The sequence below is a fragment of the Sinocyclocheilus grahami genome, unplaced genomic scaffold (assembly GCF_001515645.1).
Source record: "Sinocyclocheilus grahami isolate Dianchi unplaced genomic scaffold, SAMN03320097.WGS_v1.1 scaffold118.1, whole genome shotgun sequence".
In the NCBI taxonomy this organism is placed as follows: domain Eukaryota; kingdom Metazoa; phylum Chordata; class Actinopteri; order Cypriniformes; family Cyprinidae; genus Sinocyclocheilus; species Sinocyclocheilus grahami.
The window spans coordinates 2201089-2226443 of record NW_015505297.1 but is presented as its reverse complement, the minus strand read 5'-3'; the positions used below and the strand labels follow the sequence as shown (position 1 = coordinate 2226443).

The window sequence follows — 25355 nt, the reverse complement described above, 5'->3', positions numbered from 1 at the left end:
ATGAGAGAGAGAGACCGCGAAGCTAGACGTTTCTTCTTATATTAACTAACGTACTCTACGATTAGCTCAGTGAATAATAAAAAAAAAAACATAGACCCGGCTAGAACAAGCGGAGTGATACAAAATTGTGAAAGGGCGTTCCTGTAGCGATACCAGTACAATATCTCACGGTTCTCAACCAATCAGATTTGAGAACCAGAACAAACTGTTGTATAAACATATTTATTAAATGATATATTTAATACAAAATTTAATAATATGTAATAATTTATTTTCATGGACTATAATAAACGTTTATGTCCAATTTTCTCAATTCACTTGGCAAGTATAGTAAAAGTAAATGTATGTATATATATATATATATATATATATATATATATACCTTTATGGCTTCTAAATTCTCTTAAATTACTTTGGACTGAGAAACCTTTATGGCTACTAAATTCTCTTAAATTACTTTAATGCCATAAGGACAACAAATATACAATATAAATATATATATATATTATAATAAAACCATTTCTTAACTATTTAGAATAGTTATTTAATATTATTAAATAACAGATTTTAGAATAATACATTAACATTTTCATGGACTGTAAGTAACAATTTTGACTGATACATTTTCTCAATTCACTTGCAATTGCCAAGTGTGGAAAAAATTTTCTGAATACTTCAGAGAGCATGTTAGACGATAAACAGTGCAGAAAATGGCAGCCATGAGAACAAAAAACTAAACAAAAAACAAAAAAAACCCCCCAGAAAAATAAATGTGTGTGTGCTGTGGCACCAGCGGCCGCGCTGACACGCTTTAGTGTCTAATTAACATGGTTTAGAGTTGCTATCGGAAGATCGTGCTCTGGATAGCCTCTCCAGCAGCCCTTGCAAATCCAATTTGCCTCTGAGGAGTCATGATAGGCGATGCAGCACAGGGACGGACCCAATCTAATTTAGGTGGAATATAGCCGTGCGTGGCGTGGAGGTCTCCTCAGCTCCCCTGCAGGGCAGGAACGGCAGTCCAAAACCCCTTCACCGCCCCAAACGTCACTTCACCGCACGCCTCGTCCTCAAATTACAGCCATGAATTACATCCAGCTTTCAGCTGCACTGCCACAGATCAGGGACTGCCATTTCGTTCCAGGGTGTGTGTCTGTGTGACAAAATGATTGGAGTTTTATTGGACGATAAGGTGGTCTGGACAGAGATTTTCTTTCATCTCTCGGCCATCTTTGTTTAATCATGTAATATCATTCTGAGAAATGCCACATTCGATTGGCAGCCCATGCTACAGATCATGGCATCATTGTGGTAGAAACTCAAAACGGCCTGTCCTCATTGTGATAAGAAGATATAGATCTGCATTAGATTTTTTTTATTGCAAGATGTGCTCAGTCACCTCAATGACACAAAAACATGGAGGAAAGAAATGTCTGAATTATAGAAGGTAATGAATGCATAAATCTAGGATTTTACTGTGTTAAAAAGATACATGTTTCTACTGTTCTGCATTTTATTTTCCTCCTAAGAACCCATGTATAAATGTAATATTTCAAATGACTTTAACAGTTTTTGCTACTCTACTGTTCAGAGGTTTGGGGTCAGCAAGATGTAAAAAAAAAAAATTAATTAATACTTTTATTCAGCAAGGATGCATTAAATTGATTAAAAGCGACAGTAAATTTACATTTATACTGTTAAAAAAATTCAAATAAATGCTGTTGTTTTGAACTTTCTATATTTCAAAGAATCCTGAAAAAAAAAATCCACAAAAATATTAGGCAACACAATTGTTTTCAACTGATAATAAGAAATGCACAAAATTACAATCAGCACATTAGAATTGATTTCTGAAGGATCATATGATACTAAAGACTGGAGTATTGGAAAATTCAGCTTTGCATCACAGAAATAAATTATATTTTAAAACAGAAAACAGTTTTTTGAAATTGTAATAATTCACTAAATTACGTTTTGCTGTATTTTTGATCAGATAAATGCAGGATTGGTGAGTATAATAACTTAAACATTATATTACTGACCCCAGATTTTTTGAATGGTAGTGTGTTTTGAAATGGGAAAATGACTTCATGCTGACTTTAATGTGCATGTTATTCATCATCCTCCATTTCTCTCAACAGGGACAAACATCGGTTTAAAAACAGTGGACCATGAAAACGGACCTTACATCTTGTCATCCTTCTGCTTAAAGCCAATTACAGTCCAACATCTTCCCGACAATATCCCACAACCCCCCTTTCAGCATACCTGCCCAGCTCATAAAAACAGAGAAGACACAATAAGCTGTAGGCGAGACCATTTCAGACTAAACGTGGTAATCTAATTAGAGCCCCCCTTTACCACCGAATAAACGCCCCATGAAACGTCCCTCTTACGTTCGGTCCACTGTAGCCCTCCCTCCCTCCCCACTGACCCTCGCAGCAATATCACATTTCTATCTACATTCATTAAGAAGTCTTTGGGGCGCATTAGTATCTTATCGCCTCGTCTCTGCCCTAGAAGACGTATGAGTGAGGAAGTGAGGGGACAGCTCTAATGACAAGCGATTGGTCATTCGGCATGGGGCTGGCCGCTCCACAAACAGCCCCATATCACAGCCTTCCAGCCAAGCTCATTAAAGATAATGCTGCACATTATTAGATTTGTGCTGCCCATGTGAACAGAAAAAATACCCATGCAGACAGACATTTGCGGGTGTTTCTTCAAGTACGGACACTTTAATGTCCCAGGGGTTGATTTTTATTAAAACTAACAGCTTGTAACATTGTTCTTTTTGTTATATGAATGTCACATTAAAACAGACTTGGCAACTTTTTACCATGCCTTTATTATTTTTTTTTTTAATTTTTTAGCTACTAGTTTTTATTGCTTACCTTTGTCCCAGACCCAGAACTACAATCTTAAAATATGAAAATCCACAATAAAAATATTAGCATTTTTTAAAAATCTATGATGATCTTAAAGAAATAATCACATTTCAATATGTAGTATGCCATATATATATATATATATATATATATATAAACAAACGTACTATGCAGATATGTTCACACATATAGGTGAAACACTCTTCAGAAATACCTTCGTGTTTAGCAGAAGAGAGTAAGTTATACAGAATGCAGAGGTTATTTACATAAAGTACAGCAAAAGCAGTCTTTTTTTAAATTCTAAGTATCAGATATGTGGTTAAAATCAGTTTTGCTATTGTTAATTAAAACTAAAAACAAATTATTTTCATTAATTGAAATCAAGCTGAAATTAAAAATATGAGATGAAAAAAGCTAAACTTCAAAATGTTGCCTTGGCAACTAACTGAAAAAGGTGATGATTTACTAATAACTGAAATAAAAATAAATCAAAACTATATAGAAACATTAAAAAAACAACTAATTAAAATGGCATAAGCACATAACAAAATTACTAAAACTTTAACTAACATTAGAATGAAACCTGACAATTTAAAAACAAAAGCTAATTCAAAATACTAATAAATACAAAAATAGTGTCTATAAATTACTAAAGTAACACTGGTAGAAATTGGTCATGTAACCTGACTAAAATCGTAAGTTCAAAATGCAGTCTTCTACAAGTTTACCTTTTTAGTGAGCGAGTCGTCTGAGTCCGGAGGCATGCGTGTGGAGACGTGGAACATCACTTCAACTGTAGAGGTGGAGAAGTAGGGCATGGTCAAACCCGTGCTCTTGTTCCGCTGCAGGCCGCCCATGAAACCACAATGACTCGTTAAGTTCACCTGAACATTGAGGAAACAGTTTGTCAGGGCCCATGCATTAATATAATTTAAAATATTGCGAGTAATATTTAAATATATATTTATACACAACATTTATTAATGAATTGCCTCCCAGCAATTAATTATCAAGATTTTACCTCCCAGCCCAGGCCTGACACAAAGTCTTCATAGGCCTGACTCCCGGCTGTGTTGGACAGTATTGAGTGCTTGTCTTCCTGTCCCTCTGCCACGTAAAACACAGCAATCTTGTGTGTTTCACGACTGAAAAACGTAAATAGAGAAGAAAGTAAATTTAGGAGCAAAACAAGCATACACTTTTATCACGTTGTCTCACAGACAGGTAAATGCTTTATTTTTTCCCCTTTACTCTTAAAACTCTTAACTCTAATAGCTTTAAAAGAAACAATACTGGATAAAAAGTGGCATAACATACCACTGCCTTGAATCCAGATTCTTCAGCTCTCTCAGTAGTTTTTCGTTCTTCTTCAGCAGGTGGAAACTGTTCCTGGAGACAGGACATTTAAACATAAAATCTAATGAAGAGAAATATTCCACCAGATGACACATCTTTGATCAGGTTAATTACCTTACACACAGACAGGCGATCAAGAACAACATCCATGTAATGAAAACGAAAGATTTCTAGATAGATAGATATAATGACAGACAGAAGAATTGACAGACAATGGAAAAAACAACAGAACAACAGATAGATAGATAGAATGATAGATAGATAGATCGTTTTAGCTATGGTTCACAGACCCTATTTGGAGAAGCGCTGTTCTAGACTGCATTAGATCGCTTTCATTAAGTGGCCGCCTGCTTAATTACCATCTTCCTTGTTTTTCTCACAGACTCACGGAAAATCTGACCCCGCAACAGAAATGCTAATGAAAGCAAACAATGTAAGCTCCTCGCTGAAAAACATCTTATGACACGATGAGCCATAAAACAAAAACTTACACATGATGTCATGAAAAGAAAAAAAAAACAAAACTTGTAAATCTAAGATAATGCGACTTCTTTCCGTCTGCAGCTTTTATAGTTCAGAGTTCAGTTACTTTCTCCCTCTCCCCTTCTTTATCTTTCGCTCCCTCCAAGTGGCCGCGTGAGTCATGTGGAAAACCACACGATGCTCTCTAAAAGGACTTTTTGTTTTGTTCTCCTTTTCTTTGAGCAGGGGTCTCTTTATTAGCTTGTTGCAATGTAATGGTCTTCATTTTCTCCATTGAAAGTGAGCCATTTCAGGAGGCGAATGCGCGAATGGCATAAAAGGCCGACATTAGGCACGCGCTCACACACACAATGGCCTGGCGGATTGCAATGCCTTAGTCTCTGACCATGGATAAATGATACATGAATGCCTGGAGAGCAGCAGCAGGACAATTCCTCATTAAACAGCCCCTATGCATTTTCTCCCAGCTCCCCAACTCATAATAACCCTCCAGCCACATTCGAAAGGTAGCAGCCTTTTATTTTCACCCGGCGTATCAGGCAAGAATGAAAAGTACCGCGGCTGCTCGGCAGATAACAGACCCCTCAAGAATTAATCCCCCCATAAAAGCTGTGTGCGTGCACACACACACACACACAAACACCGCACACCCAGAGCTGTTGAAGAAAAGCTTTCCCCCCCCCCACCCCCGACGACTCTACGAGGGAATGGTGAAAAAACAATTTTCCTTCATTAATCTCATAACAGACCACATATATCATGAAAATTAATGCCATTACATTCAAGGTGAAAAATAACCCTAATTTTCCAATTATTTGTCATCTGGAAATATTTAACCATTCTCTGTAATACCACAAAATGGAATGGGATTGAACCCTTACAGTCAAATGCAATGAGAGAAACCATTAGGCATTTTGGAGGGGGACAGAAACTGAGGTTTGGGCAGCACTGTAGTGTCTATTGGTGGATAAGCTAATCAGAAAGCTATTGACTGTTTAAAGCAGATTAGCGTGGCTCTGCGCAATCAGGGAGAGGTGCGAGCAAACAGGATGTTTACATGCATTATCGGCCTTCAACAACAACATCACCCAGATTGTGCTAACAAACTCTAGCAAAACAATGTAGTGATTCTTTTGGGAAAAAATGGCAGGATGATTTGATGAAGTGTTGCTGAACACTTAATTCCCAGACCAAAGGATTAAACTATCTGATATGGCAGTTAAACAAAGCGAAGATAAAGACAGAATCGGCAGAATCGTGGTCAGTGGAATTTGTTTGTTATTTATAATAAACTGCCCAAAAGACTCAATGTTAACTAAAACGGTGGACAAGATGAAGCGAATGACTTTGGGTATTGTACATGAATACCTGCGATGACCAATTCTTGAGACAAGACTTAAAAAAAAAATATATATTTAAAATAGACAGAGCATTAAAAATTGTGACTTGGAGTGCTGAACTCCCGTCAAGTCAGTTGTAACACAAGTAGTGTGCACACTTATACTGATTATTACAGTAATCTGCAGAGAGCGCAAAAAGCCTGCAGAAGATGTTCTTAAGGTATTAGAATTGCATTCTTACAAACATCTTGGGAAATTTTCTTTTGATTTTTGTAAATGCTGGAAAAAATAGCAACTCTAGCATGAGGAAACCACATTGGCCATTATGATGCCTGCTATTAGGACATTTGTTTTTTTGAAGGATTGCTCCTATAGATGTTCGATATTGCAAATTTTTAGGAATCATCCCAAACCTGTAACCAGTAGGATACACCAGGGTTTCCCAACACGTTCCTGGAGGCACCCCAATAGGGCTGCACGATAAATCGAAATGGAATCGAGATAGTGATTCGACAGAAGCTGCTATTGTCATGCGTATCTTTCAGTGAAGCAAGGTTCTGTGACCAGCAGTAAATCTCCATCCAAAGGCCAGAGGGCGCTCTCGCGCTGAAACTCCAAATACGCCTCGCAGAAGAAACCCAGAAAATGCCTAAAGCTGCAACTGAATAAACAGATTCAACTGCTTTCATTGATTCAACGTGACTAATAAACGCACGACTATGGCAATATACGCTTTATCTGAGTTCTTATTATCATTTTCATTAAAATAAAGTATATTTATAATGCAATGCCTTTATCACTGCTTAGAATACTATGAAATATGTTGAGTGCCTTATTCTGTGTAAGAAGCCACATCATCTCACAGAAGGATTTATTTCAAACACTCGACTGACGTTATGAAGTGAGTTTGGAGTAAAAATATGTTATTAAATGTGGTATTTTCACATGCTTTCAGATGGAGCAGCATTTACTTCACAGAGCCGTAGTTCACTGAGAAGCTATGCAAACAGCTGTCATTATCGGGAATGATTTCTTCGATTTTATAATCGCGCAATAAAATCGTCTGAAAGCACGTGATGATGATTTCCTGCTGATTACAGAACCGGCTTTTTTAACAAAATGCGCATGACAATCGCATCGATTAATCGTGCAGCCCTACACCCCAATTCAACACATTTTCAATCTCTTCCTAATCAGACACACCTGAATCAACTGAGCTCATTAGTAACGACTCCAAGCAACCTGAAATTGATGGCTCATATAAGGGAGACATGTTGGGCTGGTACACCATCCCAAAAAAGTTTGTTATAAATAGGATTTGTACTTGTGAATATTCTATAACAAGGGTTTTTAAACCTGTCCTGGAAGCCCCTCGGCAATGTATATTTTGTATGCCTGCCTCATCTGTCACACATTATTCAAGTCATCAGCTCATTAATAGGGAGACTGTAAGACCTGAATTGGATGTGTTCGATAAGGTAGACCAACAAAATGTGGTGCTGGGGGGCCTCCAAGTCAGGTTTTAAAAAAAACCCTACCCTATAGGATTACCAGGCATTTGCAACTGCAATGTGTGTTCAAGAGGTGATTGGCTACCTACCTCTTTTCCCAGGAGTTCATGCCCAGTATGTTGAGGAGAAGTTTGCAGTAGTAGAAGGCCGACTGGGGTCTCTGTGGACTTGGCTCTTGCTGCACTACAGCCCTCATGTTCAGGTCATTCCCACGATAGAGCGCAAAGTCCCGCTCTTCGTCACACTGCTTCAGGATGGCGTTGATGACATCGTTCTCTTGCTTCTCAGACACGCAGGTGGGCGGCGGGGCTGGAATGTTGAGTGGTGCGCCAGTACGTTGCAGGCACTCTGGGCTGGAGTATCCCAGGTACTGCAGCATCTCATCCAGGGCGTCCTCCCCATCCTGCAGGGAGTCCCAGCTTGGGATCACCTCTCTGCACTGCCGTTTGGCCTGTGGGGCCATCAGTTCCAGCCCTGCTTCTTCCTCTTCGTCCACTTCCTCAAGTTCTTCCTCCTCCCCGTCTTCTTTCACCTCTTCCTCATCCAGGTCCTCTTCATTCTCCTGAAAAGCTTCATCCTCTGGTTCTTCTTGACTGCCTCTTTCTAGACTGTCCTCATCTCGGCCACGTTCACTACCACCCCCTGCTTGATTAGAGGATGAGTAGAGGTGCAAAATTTGACTGGGAGTGATGCATTGAGGTGGACCATACAGTATAGCTGAGTCCCAGGAGTGTTTTCCGGAAATGTCCCTCACGATCACACGAACGCAGGCACTGGTGGTGGTGAGGCCAGCTGACATCCCGCCACCGGGTAAGCCGTCTTCTGCCTGGATCTGTAGATAGGACAGCAGGGTGGTGCCATTGAGCACGAAGAACTGCAAGTTGGGTGCGTCGAAAAGCTCAGGGGTCAGGTCTGTGCTCTCGCTGTATGGGTTATCCTGGTTCTCGCATACCTGGCTGGTCAGAGTGGCCGGACCACCACTCATCGGATAGTGACCCAGGTGGTTGACCAGGTGGGAAATGACCGTGCGTGCCGCAATTGAAATCAGGCCTTGCTGAATACGGCTCCTCGCTACACAGACACAAAAATACAAAGATGTATTTACAAGAAGTTGTATGTGCAGAAATTTCAAGAGATTTTCAAAGACAACTACAGTGCCCATCATTCATAAAGTTCTACATATCCCTTACTACTTGGGTGTTCATTTCTTAAGTATTTTGGCTAATCTGACCAAGAGTAAATTACTCTCAAACTCAGTTTAAATCTATTTGGGATGTTCTAAACTACACAATTTCACAATCAACTTGACTGAACATCTTATTGACCAATCAGTGTTATGGAAGCCTTGTATATTCAAGCTATTTTGGGGTCATCTGGCATAATCAGCCATGTTTCTTACATAAATTGGCATTTTTACATGCGGATTTAACTGATGGAGCAAAAATAATATAAAATAGAATGTAAAATTTAAGTTGACAAAAAAAGCACAAGACACAAAGATTGCAATGGCCAGTTATTTTTCTGAATGTGAATGACCACAGTGGTGGACTTTCAATGTGAACAAATTTAAAGATGCTGCTTTTTAGAGACGGTTTTACTGTGGAAACTAACAGGATACTGTTACCACACTAACTAAACCACCATTAAACATATTAAAACAAAATAAAAAATAAAATATCAAAAAAATTACAAAATAATAATAAAAAAATAAAAACTACATTTAAATTTAAGTAGTTGACCTCACTAATTGGTTGATCCATCCCCAAATCTATCCTGCAGAATTTAATCAAAAATCAGAAAGTGAGAGAGATGGAGAGACTGCAGTGATGAAAAGGTGTTAAAAACAAGTAAAGGAATAGAGTTTAGGCACTCGTTTCATCAGGGATGTAGTGATTTTCAGATCTATCAGTGTTAAACTCCTGCAGAGCTGAGATGAGTGAAGGTGCAGACGGCTTGTGTGAATACAGGGACATTAGGGTGTGATGAAGAATGCAGGATGCCTGGGGAGAGGTGCAGATGCCTCGATGCTGGTAAGAAGCTCCCGATGGAGACACCCCTTCTTCACACACTACCAGAACTCACAAAGAAACCATGCGGAGAGCAGCCCAATACCAGTGCACTCGACGTGCCAGAGGCCCACTCCCCCTAATCAACACACCACACCAATCACATTCAGCGACACTCTCCACCGCCTTAATGAGCCAAAACATTCTTAGACCGGAGCTCTCGGGGGGAGGGATTTTATCCTGATGAAGCAGTCTTCTGTATGGACCACCTCAGCCACCGAGTGCCCTCCGATCTAGCAAGAATCCAGTGCTAGGAGTAATTTCAAGAGTAATGGAGGTAGGAAAGTGGTGGACACATGTCTCACTCAGGGTTGTAATGATTAGTTATTTTCGCCTGATGGAGAGAGACACAGCAACGGCAGCACAGGAAACCAGCACCCTGCTGTCAATCTCAAACCCGCCCTCTCCCTGATACACACTGAAACTAGCATGAGGGAGCAAACCGATTCGGTGATGACATTTAGCTAGTTCATTCCTGCTTCTTCTGATTTATGGTATGCTTGTTTTAACTATAGAAGGTGATAAAGATAGGAGAAATGGGGTGGGTGGTGGTTAACACTTTGCAACAAGCTCTTTTTTTCGTGCATGTTTGTCTTAACCTACTGCAACAGTCAGAAATTATCAATTCAACTTTTATGTTAATGCAAGTAAAAAGCTGTTATGTAATAAAGTTACAAGGCAAATTAATTTATAGGTCACTTAGACCCACAGTGACATCTCATTGGTCCAAAATTGTGCTTTGCCTATCTACATATTAAAAAGTCATTCATTCTCAAGGGCTTTATGTGAGGACAGAAAAATTACTTGATTAACAAAACTTGTCATGTTGCAACAGGTTAGGACAAGGGGTAGGAAACAGAAACTGGAGAAAGACAAAAGTAAGTGCTGAACTTGACTAAAATCTCACATGCATAAACATGAGATTTAAAGGAGGTCAAAACAAGTACAAGAGAGTGGCAGAAGACATGCGCTCACCTTCAGTGACGGGCTGCAGTTTAGAGGAGCGTTCAGATTCGGGTGAATGGAGCGGCTCTGGCTCCTTCAGGTTCTCCAGTAGCAGGAAGGGGTCGTAGTCTGGGCTGCTCAAGTCTGACAGGTGAATGGGGAAGTAATTGGGGTTGCTGAAGCTCTGAGCCCCATATACACAGCCATGGAGGACCTGACAGATGGACAAATGGGTTAGAAATACAAAGAAATAAAGAGTGGGGTGCAATTGTTTATGGCTTTAGTTGTTTCACAGGGTAACGGTACATTCACACAGGGCATCGGCATCAACGCTTGACGGAGGGCGTGTCTGAAGCTTGGTGCTGACGCGATCGTCATAGTGACAACAGCCAATTACATTGACCGCAATTAGGCTATTTGCATAAGGCGATCTGATTGGCTGACGCCTCCATTGGCGCTTGAAAAGTTAAGAAATTTTCAACTTCTGCCACGAGCAACGCCAGTGTTGCAACGCCGACGGACCCACGATTCAGTTCGGCAACGCATGATGTCACCCATTGAAAGTAAATGAGAAGCGTTAATGCCAAAGCCCTGTGTGAATGTACCACATTCACAGACAAAAATGTTAAAATATGTAAATCGAGATAAAAAATATGTTTAATAGCAGATGTGAGTGTTGGCCTCGTACTTTATAGATGCAGCTAAGGACGGACTTGTCAGTTTTCTCATTGTCTGAGGCTCTTTGGACCGGCTGCAGTAGAGTTTTTGGAGGTAGAGCCATCACCCAGTCCAGCAAGCACAGCAGCAGAGACACAACCAGCTGGAAAGATATAAAGTAAAATAAATACAATTATCATCAAAATTATTAAAAAATAAATGCTTTCTATTTTGATATATTTTAAATTGTAGTTTATTCCTGGCAAAAAAATAATAAATTTTCAGCAGCCATTACTCCAGTGTTAAGTGTCACATGATCCTTCTAAATCATTCTAGAAATCATTCTAATACGCTGATTTACTGCTCAAGAAACATTTCTTATTATCAGTGTTGAAAACAGTGCTGCTTAATATTTTTGATGAAATAGTGGTACATTTTTATTTATTTATAATTAATTTAAAATAGATTTTTTTGGTAACAAAGTCTTTACTGCCACTTTTGAGATATATATATATATATATATATATATATATATATTCAGGTGTACACCTTTATGATATGTCAATCAATCTGGTGACCACTTTAAAGAAACAGTACACCCAAAAATGAAAACTCAGCATCACTCTCATGTCACCCAAAACCGGTATGACAATTTCAGCCTCTTTCTCGCACAAACCCATCAAATTGCTTCAGAAGACTTATAATGTAGCAAACACATTGTTTAGTTGCTTTATAAAGCATTTCTTTTTTAGTAAGAACAGGAAAATTACTTGATGTGTTGCATCTACTGTAGATAGGACAAACTGTTCTGTTTTTAGGTGTACTTTCTCTTTAATAAAAACCATTATGAGCTGCTGGTTGAAAAAAAAGCATTTATTTCACACGTACACGTGTTCTTTCATTGTGTTGGGATACATACCCTCTTATCCAACTCATGAGGGGAAGACTCTGTGGCTGGAAGAAGGTAAGTGATGGTTGCAATAAGCACCTACAAAGCAGGAAATTAACATTAGTATCTATTTAACAAATCCAAACCAACTTAAAATTCAGCTTACTTGCACTGTGACTGACTTTACCTCCACTATTTTCTTTGGAGTGTCTGGCGGGAATTTCTGCAGTTCGTCCACATAATTTATGAGCAGGTGTAGAATGTCAGAGGCCACCAAGGCAACGGTTTTATTTGAGAACTGGAAGGAAGGTATTAGGGGTTAAAATGGAGGCAATCGGCAACTTTAATGTGCTCAGACATGTGTGGAGGAAAACTGCAAAATTGTGTCGTGGGCCTCATCTGAGCTGATTAAGACGGGATGAGTCTTTGCCTAATTCTGCTTCATGGAACGCACCCAAAAGAGAGAGACCCTCATGTCTAACCCTCCACTGACACCAGATTCTCCAAAAAGCCAATAGAATTGACCCGATCACAAACAGACTTTTCTGATTGGACCAGAGTTTGAGTATGTGTCTGTTGGCCCTAGCCTTCATTTCAGACAGAAATGTAATAATTCCTTGAAGTCTCTGAAGCGTGCATTCTTCAGTGGATTAGCCTTCTGTCTGTGAGAAGCAGAGAAGCCAAACATGTTGACGGTCCAGATTTAGGAAGGCTGGTAGGGGTGGGTGCAGGGAGTATGGAATAATCTTCTTCTGGATGAACAGAACACACTTGTGCCAGTGCAGTGAGCCCAGGCATCAGGAACGGCTTCAGAAGACTCAGGCCAAGGGCAATGCCATAATTTCTCTGCTGTGCTCACTTACAGTACATTGCCAGTGAAGGTTCTTTTACAACACAGATGCTTCTATTCGGTTTATAATCAATCTTTAACAGCAGAATATATGTACATTTTGTTGTATAACCAAGCATCCGTTACCTTGAGAGTGACACAGATGACATTGAGCGCTTCTTTGATCTGCGGATGCTGAGTGCCATGAACCAGCTCTTCACAGAGCCAAATACCCAGACTACAGAGAGCCACAGACCTGAAAAAACAAAACAAAAAACAAAGATATAAATGTAATTTAAAATAAATTGATAACTTCCAACACATTTAAATTAAACATCAAACATTTTACAAATGCACAATCTCGTGCTTTAGATATGTAGATGTTTTTGTGCTTTAGATATGGAAATGTTTACAATGTGACAAGCAAAAACATTAAAAGCATTACTTTAATTTACTTTTTTAATTTATTTTTATTTTCATTCTGTCTTTACAGTCACTTCTGATCAACTGAATGTGTACTTGCTGAATAAAAATTTCAGATTTTCTCTTAAAAAAAAAAACAAAAAAAACTTTTTCCACAGAGTTATCAAGCCCCCTTCTAATGACTTGAGCCACATCAGGATCCACAGTAATCCTATTGAGTCCTGGATTACTTTAAATGACACTGCTCCTAATCTGTCGAGATATGACCAGACACTCCGCACCAGTCTAAAACTGACCATAATGAAAAACTTTTTCCACAGAGTTATCAAGCCCCCTTCTAATGACTTGAGCCACATCAGGATCCACAGTAATCCTATTGAGTCCTGGATTACTTTAAATGACACTGCTCCTAATCTGTCTAGATATGACCAGACACTCCGCACCAGTCTAAAACTGACCATAATGTACAGAGTTTTTAATCTGTCTGGCATGGGGTTTGCTTGCTTCATTTAAAATAATAAATCTAACAAGGAGGAAGCACTGACCTGGAAAACACAAGACCATTCCAATAACAAAAAATAAAAAATAATACATTTAGAACTATAATAATACATTCCTGACGCAATAAACTATACAAGCCACATAAAGGGATCAATTAATCAATTATACACTCATCTGTTAAAATTAGATTTATGTTTATGGAATTGGTATGATGCACTTTAATGCACAATGTTTTCTGTCTGCTGCTGTATGCTCTGGATTATTTGAGTGTTTGTGTTAGTGACATTCACGTTTACAGTATCTTTTTTTGTCATAACCAACCTGACCTTTTGTCCTCTGGTTGAAATTTTATTGGTGACATTTCATACTGCTTGATTTAGTTACTACAGTAGGTAGTAATGCCTATTACCGCCGCCGTGAGGACACAGTCACATGTGAAACTTGTTCTTGAATTCACCACCATGTGGCACATAGGGACATTTGACACCATTGCCCAATAAAGATGGAATTGTTACACTTTAACTTGTAAATAAAGATAAAAAATAATTAGTGGTAATATTACAATAATTGGCTAATAAAGCATTATGACATTTGATCTCAAATTACTCATCATAATGCTCCGGCTATCTGACCACTGTAACAGTGAAATATTACAGTGATGGCACTGCTTGAAGTGTGCTGACTTTTTATTGTACAGTACCAGCCAGTATTAACTTTGAATGTTTAGATTACATTTAAAGAGGTGTGCATTATGCCATAAAAAATAAAACGATAGAAAAGGTAGCTTATTATTAGGAAGATTTTGAGTGTTATAGGCTAGGCCTAGTTCTAACACATATTTTGGCACTATTGTCACATATGAAAGGTTTGAAACTTACATTCAATCATTTGTTGATGCATTTCAGCATTTCACGTATACTTATTCATTATCTGTCCTTTTTTTAAATGTATTGCAGGTTTTCATATAGAGTCATATTCCTTGTGTGATTTGATGTAAAATGAGGAATACAAAATATGATTTGAAGTTTCGCCGTGCGGGAGATCCGTCCAAAATGTAAAAAATAAAAAATGAATTAGACAACACAACTTAAGAATTTTGTCATTTAATGAGATATGTATTACATATTCATTTACATGTTAGCCTTTTGTGAAGATTCTTTTGCAGATGTGTGCAGATTTGACACATTTCTCTAAATGACAGAAAACAACGGCTGATTCACAACTTTTGTTTCCAAGCGCAGAAATCAGGTGCATTTAAGCTTTGTGGTGTCCAAAACTGATGAATTATATTCACAATAAGCTACAGAATACATGTAAGACTCAAACTATTAAGGGCTAATAATGACAGTAAGACGTTAATAATGAATGAGCGCGCTTTGGATCATTTTTAAGAAATTACTTAAAAAAAATTATCTGCATGATGCCACGGATTATTTTTATTATTGCGAAGTGAGACGAATGAAGAGCGTGTCTCTCTTGTTGCTTTGTTTTATTTTGTTTCATGAGAGATGCGGAGCGTCCGTGATAGAGAGAAAGAACTGGCTGAATGAGACAAGCGTCTGCAAGAGAGACATTTTCATTTTTAACTTTTAATTGTACGTGGCAACCAGTGTTGGGGAAAGTACTTTTAAAAGTAATGCATTACAATATTGCGTTACTCCATAAAAAGTAACTAATTACGTTACTTAGTTACTTTTTATGGAAAGTAATGCGTTACGTTACTTTTGCATTACTTTTCAAATCTGGACAGGGCTTGCTTGTTTGTTTTTAAAATAAAAAAAAGTTATATTTTTGGCAAATATAAAAGTCTTTTCACACCAAAAGTGAAATGAATAAGCCTCAGGCTGAAGCGAAAGCAAATTTACGTCCGTACAGTAGAATGCAGAAGAAGAAATTTCAACACACTTCAGCAATAAAGACACAAATGTTTGTCTAGAGTAATTTGTGCTTATTAGTGGTTGAACTGGATCATCGAAGGTCAGAAGTAAAGACATCGGTTAATAGAATGGGATTAAATACATAAAGGATATTTGTGTTGTTTAACATTTAATTATTGCAGGTTTGCATCATATTCTGAGTTGCATTATTTTTATTCATTTTGAGGAATACAGAATCTGTTTTCTCTTTTTTTGTGAGTGAGATGAATTAATGCATATTCATATTTATTTTAGAACTACAGTAACATCTTCTGATTTCTCTCAACATGGGACAGGAGAGCTGTCGATCAATAAAAAGAAAAAAGAAAAAAAAAAGTAACTTGCGTTACTTATTTGAAAAAGTAACTCAAGATATTCTCTTGTAAATTAAAAAGTAATGCGTTACTTTACTGGTTACTTGAAAAAAGTAATCTGATTACGTAACTCGCTACCCCCAACACTGCAGTTCTTGTGGCAATACAAATGTAAAAATATATTGCAGTAATAAGAATGCTGTATTTCTCATTTTACATCAAATCATGCAGTGAATACATGCAAACCTATAATAAAACTATCCCGAGACATCATGTACTTATTTTTAGTTTCAGTATTCTTCTTAAAAAAATTAATTTTATATTTCAGAAAAATACTATTTAGTTATTATTTTTCTTATTTTAGTTTTGTCATTTTAGTCATTTATATAAGGAATGTAGCATTCTTACATGAATGCAGAGATAAATGTTGCCTATTTCTATAATTATTATATTGATTTAATTATGTTTTTTTAATGTTGAAATGTAATATTGTTGTTGATACGGTTATCACTGTCAATCATCTCAAATTTTGTGAGTGCTAATTTAACAGATAGGCTACACTCCTGCATTTAAATGAAGCTGGTTGCGTTTAAAAAAAGCTCATTCTGGTTGAGTACCATCTTTACATATAGTATTTTGCAATCAGTAAGGACAGGCAAATTATTTAATGTGACACACCTAGCTAAGATGACATGTTTTTTCCCCACACTTTTTTATTTAGTGGAGGGATAGAAGAGGAAATGATGTGGAGAGTGTGGGGGAATGGGATCAGGAAACGCTGCGAGCCAAATTCAAACTTGTGTCGTTTACCTAAGCACCACAGCACAACATGTCAGAGTAAATGTGGTAACAAGTCACAGTTTTGACTAGGACAAGGTGTTTGAGTTCAGGGCTTGTACCTCGCTGGTGCAGAAGGCTCATCTCTGGCAGAGGTCAGGATATGCTTGATTATATGCTCCTGAAACAGAAAAACAAAACAATCACTGTTAACGGGGTCATATCATACTTTATTTATTTATTGTTTCTTTAAAGTTTTTGGTGAATTTCACACTTTTAAAAGCCCTAAAAATAAAAACATAATTAAAAGTTTTAATATGCATATAATTAAAAAAAATGAGATACTAGTAAACATCTAATTTAATACAATGAAGCATAATCGATATACATCACGGTCAAAAGTTTGCAGTGTAAGATATTTGAAAGTCTTTTAGGGTCACCAAGGCTGAATTTAAACAATTTAAATAACGGTTTTCTATGAAAGCTTGTTTTTAACTTCAATTTTGAATTTTTTTCTCAGAGAAAGGTTTTTGTTCTGAGAAATAAAAAGTGAGATAAGTTGCAATAACCTTTTTATTTTTTTATCCTGTGGTGGAAACAAGCTTCAAGTTCCACAGTTGTCTGTTTTAACTTATTTTAAAATGTAATTAATTCTAGTAATGACAAATCTGAATTTTCAGCAGACATTAATCCAGTCTTCACATGATCATGAACAATTCTTTTTATCAATGATGAAAACTTGCTGCTTAAGATTTTTATGGAAAGGTGACACTTTTTTTTCCTTTGATGAATAGAAAATTCAAAAGAACAGCATTTATTTGAAATAGAAATCTTTTGCAACGCTATAAATGTCTTTACTGGCACTTGTGATCAATTTAATATGCCCTTGCGTCAGAACAAATAGACAATTCTGAATGGCAGTCAATGAAAATACAGGGTGCATAAAATCCTGTTCAAGGAACCGGCGACTTCCTGATACTGATCAATTTCATTCTATCTAGAGAGTGTCAGATAATATGTACCCATTTCTTAGCCACTCAGACTTTCACACAGCACATTCGCTCACAGAAACATACACAACACTGCACACACTCCTACCAGAGACACAGATGCACAGAGTGAGATAATGCAGACAGACAGACAGATAATGATCAGAACCGCTCACAACACTCAAAATCTGACATAAAACCAGCAATCTGGCAACTCGGAACGTGACATATCCAACCATCTGGAAAAGAAGCATCTGCCCGCGCACACACACGCACAGAAAAAGGATCACGTTAACCACCGTCTTGTCATTCATGGCCTGCTCCTGGTTATCAGATGCCACCATGCGAATTTCTGCCACGGACGCCTCCCCGCATGGCATTAGCTCCTTACCGTCGCTCGGAACAACACAATAACAACAGCCCTACGGAGCTTGGGTCAATGCAGCTTGCATTGCTGATCGCCCATTAGCACATTAGAGTCGGCAGGAACAATTACAGGAGATTTCCCTGCACTCTAAACAACCGTTGGAGTGGCATACATTCAGCCACTTGGATCTGCAAAAGGGCAGGCGGTGGATCAGAGGTTAAACACAGACTACAGATATAAGCACATAAGGAAGTCCTGATTGAAGGCTGGTGGTTGAATGTAGCCCCATGATATCAGAGATTATTTTTAGGAAAGATGCACAAAATCGCATATTTTCCAATTATTAGTTGATGGTTTGTCAGAACAACCAGTCAGTTCAAAAGCTTTTCTCAGACTAAAGTGCAACAGTTTTGGTTCGCATGGTATGGATTATAAATATTTATAGTGAATAATGAAAAAAATCTAATAATAAAAATGATATTATTATCAATGCACTATTATATTAATTGGTCAAAACATTTGTCCTATATATATATATATATATATATATATATATATATACATATATTAAATAATTAAATAAAAAAAATTATTAGAATTATTAATAAAGTTCATATATAAATAAAACACTTAAAATGTGTAGATAAATAGCCTCACTAATCCATCCATGCGTCCTGACCCATCAATATTTTTTTTTCTTGGGGCAGGTTGTGATACCTTGACATCTGTGAATTTCGTCATGAGGATGTCAGCTGTTGTAGGGTGCAGGGCGGGAAGTTCACTGTACAAGTTTGGGAGGCACACCAGGGAGCCCAACAAGATCTGAGCCTCCACCCGTGGAGCCTGGGAGAAAGACCAAGAAAAGAGAAAGACAAAAGCAATTAACAACAGCTACAAAGTCACATTGGGTGTAACATTTGCAAACACATGTGCATATATGTTAACACATGTAGAGGCAGTGATATCTGCAAGTAGTTCGGTTGTTTCTCACATTGAGGGACGAGCAGGCAGTTACACGGCTCGCTGCCACTATAAAGTTCAGGATGAGCATTGTGGCTCCCGGAAGACCAATAGAGAAGAATCGTGGTGAGCAGTGCTTAATGATGGTGTTCACAATGTCCTGTAAGGCAAAGAGAAAGAGGTCAACACAAAAGTTTTGAACAAAGTTGGCAATCCACATGGAGACCAGGTACACACAAACACACCTGGTCTTGATGAAGCAGGCCGCAGTGCATGATGTTGTAGAAGTGCGTAAGGAAGTCAGAGTTGGGTGAAACATCCTGTCTTCTCTTCATTATCTTACAGATGAGCTTATAGGCGTGGAGTTTGCCCTGCTTATAGCGTTCACCCAACATAGTGGCCTGCACACAGACAGCACAAAACCTTTATGATAGATAGATAGATAGATAGATAGTAGGGGTGTAACGATACGTGTATCGTGTACTGAACGGTTCACGGGCAAATTCCAAATGGAAGTGAACATCCCTATCCCCTTGGAGTGGGGACTTTGGAGTGAGCAGGGCATGTGCGTGCCATTATGTAGTTAGGGTTAGGGTTACTGTTACACCGCGTACTGTTACACCCCTAATAGATAGATAGATGATAGATAGATAGATAGACAGACAGAGTGAACAATAGACAGAACGACAGATGGACAGAACTAATAAAGTATGCATAAAAGTCAACTATGTCTTTGCCATTCAGATAAACAGTAAAGGTAAAATATTGCTAAACTCACTTTGAAAAGCCAGGGAGTCAGAATCCGCAGAGGTGGAATCAGATCTGGTGGGGGTGGAGACGACTGGTTGTCAAGGGAAATCCCGAGATTGTCTCTGATCTACAGGGACGGAAAAAAACACAGAGACATTAGGACATTTTTCAACTGGAATTTGATTAGTTACGGCACTGTAAATCATCCTTTCAGGGCACTCTGAAGGACTCTGAGTGTCTGTGTTCACCTTGGCCAGGTTCTGCCAGAGCTCGCAGAGGTAGTCAAAGACCTGTGCATGGATCTCAGGGTCCTTGATGGAGTTGACATCTCCCAGAATGCCAAGCATTCTCCTCCACATCACTGTGGCAACATCAGCGTGCCAGCCGGTCAGAGTGCCGCCAGCCATTACACTACAGTCCTCTGTGGGAAATTCGCTGGTTTCTGAAATGTGCAATAAAGCAGGTTCATTGCAAAGATGTTAAAGATGCAACAGATAGCATACTAGCTTGCATATTCCTAGCTAAGTATGTCAGTCTATCTATCTATAAATTACCAAGGTCATCAGGGGTCTGCAGCACAGAGTGGTGCATTTTCTCATCCAGCTGCAAGTCTTTATGCTGGACGTGTTCGGAAGTCAGCGTGGCAGGGGACGGCGTCTGCGATCGTGAACCTCCCAGAGAGTGCATTGGAGATGCGCTCTCAGAACCTGAGGAAATATCAAGCACATCATCTCTTAGATCGCTAAACAAGACGACAAAGAATTGTGTCGTAATGTTCCACTGACAGTAATACAGCATACGGGAACAGTGTGACTGATACCAGAGTATTTTTTAGCATGGAATCAAGCAGCAGATGCTTTTACCCAAAGAAAGTTTCAGTACACTTAACATGTAAAATGTTCATTAGTTAAGCTAGTTTGGATAGTTTTGGGTTTACCAAAGAACACCCTATAGTGTTCTTGAAAATAAAGGTTAGAGATTATGCTGTTCATGTGGACTGAAGTACGGTATGCAATCGGAATGATAGCAATCTGGGTTAATTGCCTGAGGGAACCACTACTGATGATGAATTATTTGACTTTTACAGTATAATACATTTCTCATTGCTGCTGGTCTCCGCAGAAATTATGTTGGGTGAGCAGATCACATTTCTTTACATTACTTGCAATGCAACTATGACAGATGTGTCGTTCTGTGTATGTTAAGATTTGAAACAAAAACTTGAATAAAAAAGTCTTTGGTCTGTAGTCAAATAGTACAGTTTTGAAAATGAATAAAAAATGGATTGTTAGGTATCTGCAAATTTTTTGATAATCAAATTTGAGACTTTTTGTCAGTCACAAGAGTTTCATGTTGAATTAAATGCCAGATACAGTTTATTGCATTAAAATGTATTTAATTAAATCATTACCTTTTGAAGTTAATAATCACAAACCATATTGTGATTTTCTGTCTTTCCGTCCCCCCAAAAAAGAAAGACCTCTTAAAATGAAGACTTTTGTTATCAATTTAGAACAGTTGCGTACAGTTCATAACCTACCACCTTTCAGTTACCAGTCCACTACACCCTGCTGTATGTGAGTGTGAGAGAGCGTACCAGTAATGGTGACGGTGTCAGCAGACAGGCCATGCTGACTGAGGCTGCTGGTCTCAGAGTCGATGTGGAGTGTTGTGAGACTGGAAAGCTCCTGCTCCTCTGCGGTCTGACCTGCTCCTTCCAAACTATCCTGATCCACAGAGGCCACAGCACACGTTTCAGGGGGGAAGCTGAAATCTGCAGACAAACACTCAATCATTATCAACCTCTTACTTGTCTCTTTCTTGTACTGGCTTGTCTCTTTCAATTCAACCTAAACTACTTACTTTCAAACTTTTTGTCATATTGAAAAGCATTGAAGGAATCTGATTGGCTGTCAGAGCTTATGAGGTCACTTCCACTGGCGCTAACTGGGGACGTCCACTCAGAGGGCACACCGGGGTCGTCTGCAGGACGCATGGTGTTCTGACGGTTCAGGAGCTCTGGTAGATCTTTGGGGATTTCCAGACTTCCTGGGCTACTGCCACGTCTCGTCATGCCCTAAAAAGAACATAATATACATTAAAAATAATATACGATAATATACAACACCAGAATCAAAAATTTATTATTTCGTTTTAAGCATTATACAGCAACTAGCTGACATGTGATACTTGTGTATTAGTATATTTGTTCATTTGTTTACAAATATTATGATATATCAATTTAATGCAATCATTTAGTGTGATTAATTATAAAGAAAATAATGCCTTAAAAATTATGACATGTATGAACATTTCTTCAATTTTTCTACCATCTGAGCAGTTCAAGTTTATATAGAACTATCCTTTAATTAGATGAAGTTTCAGACTCTATGCATACTGAATGTTTGCACGGACATACAGAAGTGCTTCTGGCCCTCAGTCTTTCCTGAATGAACTCATCCATGAGGTCACTGACATTAGGGTTGCTGCTGCCAGCATCATTGGACATGGGTCTCATCTTCGGCGTCAGCTCATCTTTATTGGCTAAGAAAACAGGCACAGAAAGGCACATCAGTACTTTTACTGGGACCTCCCAAAATGTGTGAGTGCAAACACAGATGATATAGCAGAATGACATGTACTAACTGACTCCCTCTTTGTAGTGGTGTCTGACTCTCTCTACAGCAGTTGAATATAATTATGAATGAGATTATTTGAGTTTGGGGACAGTGAGTAAATAAACACATTTTTCTTAAAAAGGACAACAGTGGCATTAAAGGGTTAGTTCACCGAAAAATGAAAATTAGCCCATGAATTACTCGCCCTCAAGGCATCCTAGGTGTACATGACTTTCTTCTTACAGATGAATCCAGTCGGAGTTATATTAAAAATTGTCTTTGATCTTCCAAGCGGTTTAATGGCAGTCAGTGGGTGTTGCAGTTCATCAGTCCAAAAGAAGTGAAATAAAGCTCATCCATCCATAATAAAAAGTGCCTCACATGGTTGCGTGGGGTGAACAAAGGCCTCCTCTAGTGAATTAGTGCATTTTTGTAAGAAAACGTAATAATAAATTTAACCCTAAAAGGGGTGACGTATCCTGGGGGATACAAACATTTGAGAAGCTGTGGGGAGAAGCAGTGAAAGCGTAGGTCTCATTTCTTGGTTTCATCTTGAAAGGGTGTTTGTTGTGAATATTTAGATGAGGTGACTTTTGTTTCTCCATTCTTTGCTTAGCTCACTGGCAGCATTTAAACCGGCATGGTTTAAATAGTGGGAAATCTACTCACCCTCCGATAAAAGTTGATCTAGTTTACATATTTACACACGTTGGAAGGGACTTACCCGTTTAAAAAGCTGTTGTTCAGCATTAGCTTATTAGGTTTACATTTAAATTGTATAAATTAAATGCTTATATTTTTTGTAATCTGTCTCTAAATGTTTGTATCTCCGGGGATACGTCACCCTTTTAGGGGTGTAAATCAAGATATAAAACATACATAGACTGTGTGACTTTGTGGCTTGTGTTTTAGAAAATCTAATCTTTTTGTAATCTTGACAAAACGCATATCGTTGGAAAGGTTTGACGGTCAAGATTTCATATTTGGTGACTGTTTTGTAATAGATGTGATATTGTGACAGAAAATGATTGATTTGTGACAGAAAACTGCATTAGAAAAATTCAATAGAGTTTGTGTGTAACCCAGTGGTTACTTTTGGTATAGTGCCCAAAGAAAATCTCACAGGAACCACAGTTTTTGTGATACCAACTTCAAGTTTGGAACATAAATTGGTTAGACATATGGCTTTGATTTTATAGCAATTTTAGAGTGCAACATATTTGATAAAATATTTTGTATAAAATAAAAACAATTAGTATACTACATTATCTTTACTGTAAACTTAAACTTTTATAACTTTTTTATACTTTCTTTTTTAAAAATGCTTTCACTTCAGCAATAATCTGCTATGTGTCTTCTGTACTCCAAAACATTCAGGAATCACAACCATGCTGTAAGGAGCATTGATAAACAAGTGTTCTGTTTCCATTGAATTTATACCCCCAAAGGAGCAACGTATCTTGGGGGATACAAACATTCAAATCAAATATAAGAGTCAAGTTTTGAAAAAAAATCATGAAATTGTATTATTTGAGTCCCAATAATATGGAAAATAGCATTAAACAAATTTTCTGATGTCTTTTTATGGGTTTGCCATTTTTAGGGTTAATCACGAGAGGTTTTCCCTTTTTAGGGTTTTCACGAGACTCACCGGCGCATGCGCAACGCCGACATCTTACGTCATCCTCCCGGAGCTGCCTCCGTGTACAACTGTTGGCGCAAGCTAGATTAAAGTGATTATTACGTTTTGAATATGGATATTTTTCTTACAAAAACGCATCTATTCGCTACAGGAGGCCTTTGTTCACCCCCGGAGCCGTGTGAGGCACTTTTTTATTATGGATGGATGCGCTTTATTTCACTTCTTTTGGACTGATGAACTGCAACACCCACTGACTGCCATTAAACCGCTTGGAAGATCAAAGACAATTTTTAATATAACACCGATTGGATTCATCTGAAAGAAGGAAGTCATAAATGCCTAGGATGGCTTGAGGGTGAGTAAATAATGGGCTAATTTTCATTTTTTGGGTGAACTATCCCTTTAAGTTTTTTTGCTCATGTTTAACATTTGCCTCTTTTACATCAGCTTTTTTCTTTTTGACACAACGGCAACCTGTTCACATTCACTAAATAAAATATATGTACACTAAAGCATGTATGTACACTACAGTTCAAAGGTTTGGGGTCGGAAAGATTTTAAAAATATTTTTGAAAGAAGTCTCTTTTTATCAAAAATGCAGTAAAACAGTAATATTGTGAATTATTACAATTTAAAATAACTGTAATTTAATAATGCATTTTAAAATTTAATTTATTCCTATGATGGAAAAGCTGAATTTTCAGCATCATTACTCTTCAGTGTTATGTGATCCTTCAGAAATCTTTTTAACATGCCGATTTGCTGCTCAAGGAAAACAGTTGTTGGAATTGGAAACTGCTTCATATTTTGAGAACCATGATTACTTTTATGTTCAGGATTCTTAGTTCAAAAGAACGCATTTAAAATAAATTATTTTATATTTGATTATTTAATGTATCCATTAATTATTAATTTCTTTCAAAAATAAATAAAAAGAAAAAAAATCTTACTGACCCCAAACGTTTGAACAGGAGAAAATGTTTTTCGTATTATGGTAAAAATTTAATCTTGCTTCACCAAACAAATTCAACAATCAGCTAAAATTAGCATGAAACCAAATAATCACGGATGTGATGCTTGAATCTACAATATTAATAAATAAAATAGTTTGTGGAGAAAAAATGAGCGAATGAAACT

General features: G+C 37.8%; 1 protein-coding gene across 1 annotated transcript in view; it reads right to left on the bottom strand.

Annotated features, from left to right (window-relative positions):
* The window catches only part of LOC107589631 (ral GTPase-activating protein subunit alpha-1-like), an 83844-nt gene that overhangs the window by 22253 nt on the left and 36236 nt on the right, over positions 1–25355 (bottom strand). Inside the window, exons 18-36 of the mRNA XM_016278130.1 lie at positions 22378–22502; positions 21822–22035; positions 21556–21732; positions 20513–20665; positions 20207–20400; positions 19987–20085; positions 19454–19609; positions 19240–19368; positions 18966–19091; positions 17015–17073; positions 13109–13217; positions 12320–12430; positions 12163–12231; positions 11275–11406; positions 10617–10800; positions 7665–8646; positions 4203–4274; positions 3907–4030; positions 3614–3769 (exon numbers count right to left, since the gene is read on the bottom strand). Of these exons, the coding sequence (XP_016133616.1) occupies positions 3614–3769; positions 3907–4030; positions 4203–4274; positions 7665–8646; positions 10617–10800; positions 11275–11406; positions 12163–12231; positions 12320–12430; positions 13109–13217; positions 17015–17073; positions 18966–19091; positions 19240–19368; positions 19454–19609; positions 19987–20085; positions 20207–20400; positions 20513–20665; positions 21556–21732; positions 21822–22035; positions 22378–22502 (3371 nt within the window). The remainder of the gene's footprint in view (positions 1–3613; positions 3770–3906; positions 4031–4202; positions 4275–7664; positions 8647–10616; positions 10801–11274; positions 11407–12162; positions 12232–12319; positions 12431–13108; positions 13218–17014; positions 17074–18965; positions 19092–19239; positions 19369–19453; positions 19610–19986; positions 20086–20206; positions 20401–20512; positions 20666–21555; positions 21733–21821; positions 22036–22377; positions 22503–25355) is intronic.